Source organism: Diabrotica undecimpunctata, chromosome 1 (genome assembly GCF_040954645.1).
Source record: "Diabrotica undecimpunctata isolate CICGRU chromosome 1, icDiaUnde3, whole genome shotgun sequence".
NCBI lineage: Eukaryota > Metazoa > Arthropoda > Insecta > Coleoptera > Chrysomelidae > Diabrotica > Diabrotica undecimpunctata.
In genome coordinates, this window is record NC_092803.1 from 143408797 (window position 1) to 143422398 (window position 13602).

The following is a 13602-nucleotide window of genomic DNA, read 5'->3' on the forward strand; positions in this document are numbered from 1 at the left end:
ATTTAACTTAATTAATTGTTACAAATGTTTTATTGTTCACAAATTGTAATTAATTGTTACAATGATTGATTATTACAAATATTAAATTTAATATTATTACAAATGTTACAGGAATGTCGCTAATAACCTTTGGGTGGATGCGACTTTATTTCTTTAAATAAAAAAAAAAAACAAATGCCTAGGTTGATTTTTACAATAGTTATAATCTAATAACAGTTTTACTTTATTTAGCAGTTTTTAAATCAATAAATTAGTTTTACAACTTTTTAGAATTGTCATTTTACAGATTTTTTTATATGTTAAAAGAAACAGTTTTGTAATACAAATATTACCTCAAATATTAAGCTTTTCAATGGTAAACAAAAAATCGAAAAAATGGCATTTTTTACACAAAACATTGTAAACAGACTATAAAATAAACTCTGAAATTTATGCGGAAAACATATAGATTTTTTTATCTAGGCCTATAATAACTAAAAAAATTGTTAAATATCTGGATTAGTCACTTACATTTTCTATCCGCCAAGACAAAGTTTCCTTGTTCCCGCAAGGGTAAATTATTTTTTATTGGTGTTATGTATGTACTTATATATGTTTTAAATTTTAGATTTTTTGATATATTTGCTAATGTACGAGATTTAGGAATTTTGATATTATCTGTATCGGGATTAGTAATGGCAGTACCAACAACTTATTTCCTAATTTCTGTAAGTAAATTACATATAAAAAAATATGCGTAATTTTATTTATTATCGACATTTGGAAATAGCTCTTAACTCTACTGTGCTTATAACGAAAATAAACAAAAAGGTTAATAAAAAATAAAGAAAATTTATTTATAATAATACTCTTCAGGTACTAAAATTATACTTAGAACAACAAAGTGAATACCTACATGATTATTTAAAAAGGAAGTAACAAAAAATTATAATACAAGCTGCAAAAAGTTTAATTTTTATAGATTAGTGATTGTAATATTATTGATGATGACAATTATACAATTTTCATACTCAATATGTTGATTAGAAATTCTAAAGAAAATATAAGATTGATGGTGGTAAGGTTTATACAGTAACTTAGTACTTTTTCCCAATCTTCGGTTAGTAAGACCTATTTTACCCTATCCCAGGTATCGTAAACAAAATATATTGAGAAGAAAAACGGTATTCTGCTTTGTGTTGGTTCACGTTTTTATATTTTGTCTTTTCTTATTACGTATTTTCTATTTCTCTTCGACGATAAAGAGCGTTACCCCATGTTCTGTTTAATCGCTTCTTTGTGTGAAATTGATAAATATTTACTGTTCGTTACAAGATATTTCGGATTTAATCTTCTAGGTATAGTTTTATACACGGTCGGACTTATATACTGCAAATTACGGCAATCCCACAAAGTAAAAGAAAAATACATATAAGTAATACTTTTATTTTAAAATGTACAGGGTGGTCCTTAAGTAATTGTACAAACAGAAACCGTAGATTTTGCACTTTAAAATATTACGATTTAAGCCAACTTGCTTTAATAAAATGTTGATAGTAAGAAAGATACAGGGTGTTAAAGTGGAAATTTAAAAGTGTATTTTTCACTGTAACTTTTACGTTTGTAAATATTTTTTAACAAAAATTTACAGTTGGATGCTTTGATTAGGATAAATTATAATTTTATACTTACTTTATTGTAAATAATAGAGGGCGCCACATATGTCACATGTGTGTCATAAATTTGCGCTTAACTTTTTTGCTCTTTAAGTTAGCTCTATTTGTGTTAAAGAATATTAAAGATACATTATTTTTACAAAGAAAAGGTATACTTGTTAGTAACCTGAAAGTTCAACTGTTTTCGAGATAAATGCATTTTATAAGTCAGCTGCACAATAATTATAATAATAATTGATATTTGTGCGGTAAAGAACTGAATACCTGTAGATAAGCATAATTCATAGTTTATTCTTATTAGAACAACTCAAAGATGATAATGTAACATCACAAAATGCTTATGGGTGCTAAATGTCTTATTGGAGAAAAGATATTTCATCTTCTTCTTTAGGTGCCGTGTCCGTATTCAGACGTTGGTCGTCATCATGTAATCTCCCTTTGCTATCGCTTCTTAAGTTTCTATAATGGCGTTGTATTACTTTTTCTCTATTGTAAAATGCTAAAAACCCAAAATATGTGGTTTATTCAAGATTTTACACCACCACATTCTAGAGAGAAGGCAGTTAGAACATACTTAAATACAACTTTTCTGAACGTTGGATTGGTCGTGGTAGTCATATTCCTTGGCAATGTGGTGAGATATTGATATAATTATTTAATTCATAAAAAATCCAAAAAGAATATTTATCGTTCATTACGTAAATTGTTTACCCATTTTTATTAGGACAAATAGAAACTAGAGCACAGGTATTAAATATCACATATGTGTCCTGTTTCATAATACTTTTGCTACAAATCTAACCTGAAAGACTCAGCATTTTTACAAAAATTTCATCGTTGTCCTAATAACCTAAATTATTATAAATATAGTAAACACACAGGCAATTTAGTTCAGCATAATATTAGTTCGTTAGTAAATCATAATAGTCCATTTGTTCGAGATGTAATTTTAATTACTCGTAAGCTGTAACGTAATCATATAAACAAGTAATGTCATCGATAGGTTATTCCGTGTGTATATAAGTTACCAATGAACGAGATAAATCACAGTTTAATACTTGATTTAACTTCTGCGACAAATAAGATGTAGTTCTATAATATAGCATAAGATTTGGATATATATCCAAAATAATATATTCATCCATTATACATTATAGCAACCACGTAGCCCCGAATTTAATCCGCTTGATTTTGTATGGGGCGCATTAAAACAACGTGTCTATAAGAATCTCATCAACATTCGCAACCAACTATGGGAATAAATAAATACTGCAGCAGTTTCTTTAGAACCAATGATGCTATTTAATATGAGGCGAACTTTTATGGAATATATTGACAAATGAATTAAAGAAAATGGTGGACATATCGAACACTTACTTTGACAAAAAGTTATGTTATTTAGTTTAACTATTTCTTAATTTGGTTTATAAACAAAATGTTTTGATTATCACTTTAATTTAACATAAAACGTAAAATGTTTGATGTAAAATCCTATTATTGTGTTATTTTGTCAAATCTTAATAAATCTTAATAATTATCCTGCTCATATATTTATTTTATTTAATATTTTGTTAACTATTACCTTTAGTTAAAGGTATTTTATACCAAAATTCAGAAGTATTAATGTTTTTGTCTATTTTTTTCTTCGTTGCCTGAAGTAATTGCCTTAGATCAGAATTATGCAGCTGATTTTTAAAATGCGATTATCTCGAAAACAGATGAGTTTTGAAGTTATTAACAAGTATACCTTTTTTTGTTAAAATAATGTATCTTTAATATTTTTTATCCCAAATACAGGTAACTTAAAGAGCAAAAAATTAAGTGCAAATTTATACCACATATGTGGCAGAAGTGGCGCCCTCTATCAGTTACATCAAAGTGTGCGTCAATTTATAGTTTCTCATATTTAAAAGTACCCAATTGTAAATTTTTATACATAAATGTTTACAAACATGAAAGTTATAGCGAAAAATAAAATTTTAATTTTGCACTTTAACACCATGTATCTTTCTTAATATCAACATTTTATTAAAGCAATTTGGCTTTTATCGTGAAATTTTAAAGTGTAGAATCTACTGTTTCTTTTTGTACAATTACTTAGGGACCACCCTGTATATTTAACATAGTGAAAAAATACAAAAAAAAATATTTTAAACTTAACTATCGTCTATATTTAAATCGGTATCACTATCATCGCTATCGTTTAAATTTATAACTACTCTATTTATAAAGTTTTGGAACTGTAAGTATTTTTCTTCTAGTTTTTTGACATGCTCTATACATTTTTTCCAATTATCTGCTGTAATATTATTACATTCGGTTTTAATTAAATCTACAATAGTCGCAAATGATTTAGGATAATTATTATTTTTCCTCAGATTACTTTTTAATTGAGACCACAACAATTCTATTGGATTCAATAAACAATAGTAAGGAGGAAATCTTATTACTTTATGGTCATAATTCCAGCTAGCCTGTCGATAATATAATTTTTTCACCTTTAACTAATTTTAATAGTTGTTTAAAGTTGTTTTTTGTGTAAAAATCCATACAATATATTTCATGTTTTAATAAAAATTCTTGAATTTCAGCTTTGTTTGAATTAGTGTTTGGAATTTTACTCTTTAGTCTTCAATGATCAGGAGCATTATTCAAAATAATAATGCTATTTCTTTTTAATTTAGATAGGAATTGCTGCTCAAACCACTTTTCAAACAAAGTACTGTCCATATCTTGATGACAATCTAAGCGACAATTACTGATACTCCTAGCAGAGAGTAATAAAGCATCTTCTACCCATCCTGATTCCCCCCCTCACTGTAAAATACAAATTCTCTTCCCTCTAGAGAAAGGAACATTGGTGACGCAATTTTTACTAATACTATCATCGGTCTAACATTTTTTAACTATGGGTGTCGTCGTTTGTACCTTTTCTTTCTTTGTGATTTGCGGGTGCTTGTGGATTTTAATATGGGTATCCATATTAATATGTTTTGTTATTTATTATTCCTTCTTCTATCCGAGTAAAATTATTTGGATGCTTATTATATTTCAAGCGTATAACCGTGGGTAGTACTGTGATGTTTTATCCAGCATCTGCGTTTCTTTAAATAGTATCCGATGTTCTCCGCTTCCCAAAGCGTGTTCGGCATCGGCAGATTTGTCGATATGTCCTTAACGACAATGGCTTTTATGTTCGCTTATCCTTGTGTTTGTGTGTCTTTTTGTGGTTCCCACATATACCATTCCACATGTGCATGGTATTCGGTATACTCCGGCTGTTGCTAACAGGTCGCGTTTGTCCTTCATCGATCTTAAACAGTCCTTGATTTTCTTTGTTCGCTTGAAAATGGTCTTTTTCAACAAGAAAATATAAATAGGACCTCTGTAGTACAGCGCGATGTTAGTTTCAGCTTACAAGTGAAGCAGTAACATCTCCAGAAGATGTCAACCCCTAATGTTGGCGAAACGTCGAGAACTAATCTCGAAGACAACGGCCTAACAGCCCGAACAAACAAGTTAACAAGTCCATTCTTGCTATTACACAGTGGAAACTTTTATAATTCCTCTATTAACATATTTTTGTCTCGATTCTTCGAAGTATCACTTTCTAGTTGGGATTGTCTCTCTAAGAATTTGTAAAGTGCAATTAGCCCTAAGTACGTCTGAGATCTGATAACTGCTAAAATTACTTGTTTATTTGGTGAGTTTTTCTTCTGCCTTTGAGTTTTGATTTTTTTGAATTGGTACTAAAGAAAGTATACAGACAATAATAAAGAGTTAAAAAAAAATGGTAAGATTAATGAGATACATAGAATCCTTGCGATTAAAAGTTACCCAAACTACTGGGACGAGAAGTCGCCCACCTGGTACTGGTCATTTTAAAATTCACCCGGTATTAGAAAGGTTAACTAAAGAATATTTTGAACGAGTTCTTACCGTTATAAATGTTAAGCACGATTTGCTTTGCATCGTGTGTGAGATGAATATAACTAGAACTAGTTTTTCAGGTTTAGGCTCATCTTCACTTCCTGAAATAGGAGGAATAGCAGGAATGTACAGGACATCATCACTAATCATTTCTGTATCACTCATATTTACAGTTATTACAATGACTTCTGTTCTAAATGAACGACAAAAGAAAAATGAAGTTCTTTTCAAATAAACTTTTTTCTCACAGAAGACCATTTAGTGATAATTTGATATTAAGCAAACATTATTTTATGTGAATAAATTCTAAAAAAATTTCTAATTTCTTATAAACACTAGCTATACGTACACTTCCCGTCATATAAAACTGGTACACTTTTTTTCCCCAATGTAAACCTGTGTTCAGACTGGACACAATGGTTCGTGAATCAATTCGTTGTTGCCATCACAGATAACGGAATTTCAGTAAATTTAAATAAAACGTAAAACGTAAAAAATAATGTTCAAAAATGTATAAAGTTTTTAGATAGGTATTATTTTTATTATTAACAACAAAAACTGTATCTAATAAATTTAATAACCAGAGAGAGGATTGAGTTAATGTCCAAAATGTTGAATGATATTTAAACCTAGGGTATTGGCACAGGGAACATTGGAATGCATCTACTGTAATTTTATACTTCAATTACTTACAGAACACAAACTGTTGACTGTATGTTATGTCAATAAGTTTAGTAACAGGAAAACTACCTAAATTAATTTATTATTTATTACATAAACGATAAATATGAAAAACTAACATTATACTTTATCCTACGTAGATTATAAACTATAAAATATCCGGGGCGAAAAATGCTTTTTAAAACGTGACGGTATTACATTACAATCCAATATCTCACTGTAATGTTCCTTATGGAGGTTGAATCTACACCTTAATTGTAATTCGTTTTTATCTATAAATAGACTATTACTTTTTTACATTATTATGTATAAAATGTAAACAAAAAACGTTTACCTAGCCATTGAGATGCATATTTTTTTCAAAATTAAATGATTTACTGTGTATAAATGATAATTAGAATAAAATTTAGCGGAGTAAGATATCATCGTCTGTCTTAAAAAATCCTCTTATAACTGAAAAATGTTGGTTTAGTATCTACAGATGTTATAAGTGCGTGAAAACTTCCCGAACATATCCGAACGATTAAACATAAAAAATATTGCTTGCCATCAGTCAGATTTGACAACTTTGTCAAAGTGAATTTTTAAAGATGCCACGTCAGTTAAGTCAGTTTGATAAAACTAGAATAATTACAAAAATAGAAGATGGTTGGTCTATTCGACACCTGGCTCAAGAGTTAAATAGAAGCAGAACCACAATCGACAACATTAAAAAAAATGGGAAAACGAGCAGACTTTGGATAGAAGGAGAGGGAGTGGGAGACCAGCTATTACTACAGCCCAACAAGATGAAACAATAACTAATCATTTAAGAGCGTATCCCTTCCATACGGCAAGGCAAGCAAAAGTTAATACAAACTTTAATGCTTCTGTAACTACAGCATTAAGGAGAATTAGAAGAACAGATTTAAAAAATTGTACAGCTGCCCGAAAATACAAATTTAGCGAGGAACATAAACAAAGTAGACTCCTATTTGCTTTAAATTACGTTTGAAATGATCCAGTCAATTTTTGGGACCGTGTAATTTTTACTGATGAAAAAGTATTCCAGGCTCATTATGATGGCCATATTAGGGTTTATAGACCGCCTCGAAATAGGTTTAACGAAAACTATATTTTATCAAGTGATAAGTCCAGACGGTTCTCTGTAAATGTTTGGGCTTGGATGTATAGAGGAGGTTTAGGAATGTGTTGGAGAATTGAAGGACGATTCAATACTAAAACCTATTTACATATATTAGATAATGTGATGTTGCCATCGGTTAGGGAAATTTTCCCCAACAATAATTTTATTTTCCAGCATGACAACTGTTCTATCCACACAGCCCACCGTGTACGGGATTACTTTATGGAAAATAGCATTGAAGCTCTTCCATGGCCCTCTAAAAGTCCAGATATTAATCCAATATAGAACGTTTGGGGACTTATGATCAAAAAAAATACAAAAATTAAATGTAGTTCCCCAAAACAGGGATAATTTATGGACCATCATTGAAGAAACCTGGGAAAGCTTGGCAGAAGATGAAAATTTGTCACTAAATTTAATAAACTCAGTTCCCAGAAGATTACAAGAAGTGATTAATAATAATGGAGCTATGACAAAATATTAACTTTTATTTAAATTCCACACTTGTTCACTGCAAAAATTATTAATTTTTTATTAATTTCAAATTAAATTTAAAATTTTTCCCGTGGGTTTTATTTACTGTAGTATTCCACAACGCAATACAGTTTTGTGCTACACTTTACGAGAAACCAATCGCACCTGTCGATTTGAAATTAAACATAATAATTTAAAGTCAGGTCTAGATTTATTATCTATCATTATTTTTGAATTGAAATATTTTCATAAATTATAATAAAACACGAATCAATGTATGGGTACTGAGATAATGGAAACTTTCATAATTAATAGAATTTTTTAAGATGTATGTTTAAATAAATGTTTAAATATAAATGTGACTGACTGATAGAGAATGCTCGATATTGTTTTAGTTTTTAATGTACTAAAAACTAGCGACCTATCGCACAGCCCTGATTTTAGCTGATTTGATATAATATTTTCGTTGAACTGGCAACGTTGCCTTCGAAATTAGAATGACACATGTGAAAAGCTCAACTTACACAACTTGAAAAACACGATTTTCGGTTATAAGAGTTGTACCAGTTTTTTATGACGCGAACGGTACCTAGAAATTTGTAATTCTGAATTATTCGAAGTACAAATGCAATTAACTGAATAAATTTAAATAGGTACACAAAATTATGCTTAAAATTTTATTTACTAATCGTTAAAATTGAAATACATACCTGGATACACCTGCTTTGTATCATTTAGTAAAGTACCTTTAAACTTTGGATAGAATTTAAAATTGAACCTAATGTAACGAAAGACTGAGGGTGACTATTCGTTACAGCCTTCAAGGAGTACAGTCATTTTGTGTTTGATATCGGCCCAGTCTCTTAAGGGGAATTCCATCCGAATTATCTTGCAACGGATAGTACTTTTTAATAACGACCCAATCCCCCAATGAAGAGTGTCACATCGACATCAGAGTTTATGTTAGTTTCGTCTACCAGTGTTGTCAGTAAAAGTTTTAGTAAGTTGGGTTATTTTTACAGTGATAAAAATTCCAACATAACTTCGTTAGACCACTCCATACTAAAATTACCAAGACAGTGACTGTATCTGTCCCTAATCGTGTCGGAAGGTTTTATGGAGTAAGTATGTGCTATGCATCAGCTTGCAAATTCCTTTGAACTGTGTTATTTTACGGACAAACAACGGAAGTGGAATCACTGGCCATAAATTAGACATTTTTTTGCCCTATCCTAGAGACCGTAAACCACAAAAATATTGTTAGTAAAAATAGTATTCCACGTTGGGTTGTTTCTTGTTATTATATTTTGTCTTTTTCTATTTTTCTTTACAGATAAAGAACGCCATTCCACGTTCTGTTCCACCATAAGGAATAGGGTCATGAATAAAAAAATTGTGGGATTGCCAGAATGTGCTTAACGTTTTAAATGAAGTTTTGAATATAAAACAAATAACGATATTTATTTAGATATTTTTTACTTATCTTTTACTTTATTATATTAAGTTGATAAATATTATTACCTAACCTGTTTTTAGGATGTCCATTCAGAAAATAAACTTAAAGTTTATGTGGCAGTTGCAAATGCAATTTTTATTGTCGCAATCTTAAGTATAACTTGTCAAAATATTACAAATGAGGTAAGTCAAACCTAAAAAACATATTAGTAGTGATTAATTACATAACAACACCTTATATCGTTGCTGTGAAATCAAACCTGCATCATAAATGCAAAAGAAACATTTTTCACCAGAGCGTTCCAAAGATTTTGGAAACTCTTTTAACAATTGCTGTAACGGTATAATTTGCATACCAGATTGGGTATCACTTATAGGGTGTTGAAAGTGGGGACTGAGCAATTACTTGGCTGGAGATAGAGTAAGCAAATAAATCGAAACGTTTGCGAACGGCATCTCTTCTACAGACTGAGCAATAAATGAACGAAGATAAGAATTTGGGAATTAGTAGCAGTTTAACTTAGCTCGACTCCATTTTTCAAAAATTTAATGAAAGCAAACACACAATATAACTGAAAAAAACAATGGTTCGAAACAACAGACTTAATGAACTGCTATTTAAAATATTACTGTTAAAACATTTAAATCATTTCAATAATAAACAAACTCTAATGTTATTGAATTTTCTGTCTGTCTACATACTTAAAATTCATATGTAAATATTCAATCTCAAAATATTTGCTTTCATTACCAATACCTTAAATCTACAATTGTCCATATACAAACATTTTTACAGTACATTAAATCAAAATACAACAATACATATTATTTAAATACACAACAATATATATAAATTCATTATTTGTGGGACACAAGGTATGATACATAATGTTGCAAAATCAGTTCGTTGCGCGCATGACGTAGTCAATAACGCTTTTTCACGCAACATTTAAATGTATTTGTATAGGAAAGACTTTTAATTTTAAGTTTTTTTTATATAATTTGGCCAATTTAATTATAGTAATAAAAAGAGATGATAAAATTATGTTATTATAATATTTAATCATAAATAATATTTTAAAGTTAATTTAATTTTATTGATTTTTGGTAAAGTTTTTTTGTTCACATAGATATCCTTTATAAAACAAGTTTTAATTATCTTTTATTACAAATAGATACAGCTTGATCAACTTTTAAAATTATTTTCAAATATACAAGGTATTCCCAATTCTTAATTTGTTAATGATCACTTTGTAATGTAAGTACACAAAATTTGTACGTATATACTGAACTAAACACAAAATCAAAATAAATAATGATTAAGTCAACTTTATTTAGATCGGATGAGCTAGCTGGCCATCGAATATGAGTATAGTGAGGTCACACAATATTGCACAATGTTTTAAATGACATCTTTTGTAATTTTTACACATAAAATTATCTTTTTATTATTTTATAATGACAATAATATGTAAGCACTACGACTTTAGTACGCCCATGGCTGATGTACTATTCTTTGTCACTCCATTTTCTTTCCGTTTACAGTTTCAGTTCGTTACGTTAAATCTTCTCATATCTTCTTTGACTCCGTTGCTTCATCTTGACCTTGGTCTTCCTCTTCACCTTTTGCCTGCCAAAGCACTAGACAGTAGCATTCTGGGAATTCTAGATGAAATCATTCTCTGCACATGGCCCAAGCATCTAAGTCTTTGAACCTTAATTACCGATAATATGTTGCCACAACATTATGCGCTTCCAAAATAATAAAAACTCCTAGTGTTTTTTTGTTGTGAGCCATTTTTTAGAAGCATACATCACTACTGGCCTTATTACGGTTTTGTATGTCCTTAGTTTTGCTCTTCGAGATATATTTTTGCTTTTTAACAACTTATTGAGGGCATATATACAGCGTGGTTGCCAGACATAATTCTTTTCTGTATTTCTTCCTCACAGTTAGGCTCTCTTGTAAAGACATTTCCTAAGTACTAAAATCTTTTATCTTCTTTGAATTTATATTGTGTTACCTTTGCTGTTATCATTGTTATGTACTGCTCCCGAACGAATTTCTTATTTGTGCATTCCATATACTTCGTTTTTTTTTATATACAATAACTTGGTCTCTACCCTCTCTTTCAGTTTCATGACTGTTTCCATCAGCTCTATTTTCCTTTTAGCCAAGATTACCAAGTCGTTCGAAAATGCTAAGTAATGATGTTTTTTTTTGGTGGTAGATCAGACTTGTTCTATTATTGTTTGCTTCCTATATAACCTTTTCTAATATTCTGGTAAACATTTTAGATGATAATGAACCGCAAATATTTCTCTTATACTATTGTTTATCTTGACTTTATTCGATGTCCTTTGAAGAGTTAATGGTGTTGTTGTAATATGTTAATAGAAAAAAAGTGGGAAATTTAAAAAGTAGATAGATAGATAGATGTATTTATGGAAATTTCTACATTATTACATTCGTCCAACATAAAAAATACAATACATGCAATACATGAGACAGGTACCCATCCATAGAATAGAAACTTTGGCAAATTAGAGTTCTTGACCACTATATTTAAAAGACTTACAAGATAACTGTTTATATCGTATAGGTTTAGAATAGAATAAACTAGAAATATGCTTTATTGTCACAGAAAATTGTACAATTTAATGGACAAAGCTTACAAAAAGTCAGAAAATAACAATTATTAAAATTTACTGAAATTACAAAAATCGCCAATATCACAAAATAAAAGATAATAAAATAAAAAATTAATTACACATTTTAAATAAATTGCAAATTGCATAATAAAACATTACGAACTAAGAAGTTGAAGTTGCTGCGTATGATACCCAAATATATATAAAAATACTTAAGTTATTTGTACATAAAGGTACAGAAATTTCTTAGTCATTCGTTAGGAAACTCTTCTACTAAATATGGTCTTTCAGACGATAGCATAATTTTCAGAATGATCACTAGTATATGACGAGTTCTTACTACCAGGCAAAGAATATGATATATTTGCAATTGGGAGAAACCTCACCTTTTTGCCTAACTTTAAAATATTATCACAGACTCGTTTAGGAGTTAGATTTGAATCTGTTAACATCTTCTGTATCATAGAAATACTCAAACTGTTTTTATGCATATCGCAAGAATCATGTTCTACAATTCTATCTTCAGAAGATTTAATTAATGGAACTGGTTCGCTTCTGTATTTATTGTGTTCATTGTACCATGGGTTCGATTGTTCTTGACTAAGTCACACGCCTGGGTCAGCTGTAATCATGCGTAATATTATACCTTGTGTTCATTGTACTATGGGTTTCACTTATAGGAAGTTAAAAGTAGGGACTGCGCAATTACTGGGCTGGAGATAGGGTAAGCAAATAAACCGAAACGTTTGCGAATGGCCACTTTTTGTTTGGTTGGAGAGCTGGTCGTAATTAAGTGAATAAAAGAGGGAGTGGAAGGGGTAACTACAAAGAAACAAATCAAAAAATACTTACATAAAATTCCTGGGCAAAATACACAAGAAGGTTCCTAAACTATTTGAAATGGACGCCGTTTAAAATAATCTTCCTGCTAAATGAAAAGAAATGCTTTTCTTTCCTAAAAAATATTAAAGGGTAAAAATCTTAAAAGAAATAATTCTAGACTTGGTTTAGAGAGCAACATTACATATTCATTATTACTTCACCATAAACAGTTATTACAAATAAAATTAACAAAATTTAAAAACAAAACTTACAATGACGCTATTTGTAACTATTTACAACAAGCTGCAGACGTTGGGGTTACTAAAGGAATTTAAATTATTATTGAAATGGAAATATCCAGATTTTTTAACGGAGCTTACATTGAGGTTGTTAACCTTTAAACAAAACAATTCGAATTTAGGGTTATGTACCAAATGTCCGAAAAGGATAGTACTAACTGTCACATTATTACGTCGAAATGAAATATTAAACCTCTTTAAAAAATTAACTTTAATTATAACAGTTAACTTTATTTGAAAGAAGACTCATATGACAAATAGCTAATCCTCAAAACTTATAATTTTATTCATTTATAATTTTAGTTTGTCATGAAAGCAAAATTTTTTTATTAATGAAAAATATCTATTTTTGCTTAAAAAAACTTTAACAAAAGTTATCTTATATTACTCTGGCTGATGTGTTTCCTTCAAAAAGTTTTTGGGATTAGAATTGGACCCAAACACTGCAAACAAATACAATTGTGTCCTACACAAGCTGCAAATTGGTCTGAAGTAACTATGGAACACA

At 29.6% G+C, this 13602-nt stretch overlaps 1 protein-coding gene across 1 annotated transcript in view; it reads left to right on the forward strand.

The window, feature by feature from the left end:
- The first annotated feature begins 611 nt into the window (after nucleotides 1-611).
- Nucleotides 612-13602, forward strand: part of LOC140440561 (uncharacterized) — a 39952-nt gene continuing 26961 nt past the window's right edge. The window contains exons 1-2 of the mRNA XM_072530942.1: nucleotides 612-707; nucleotides 9403-9504. Coding sequence (XP_072387043.1) covers nucleotides 675-707; nucleotides 9403-9504 — 135 coding nt within the window. The 5' untranslated portion in view covers nucleotides 612-674. The remainder of the gene's footprint in view (nucleotides 708-9402; nucleotides 9505-13602) is intronic.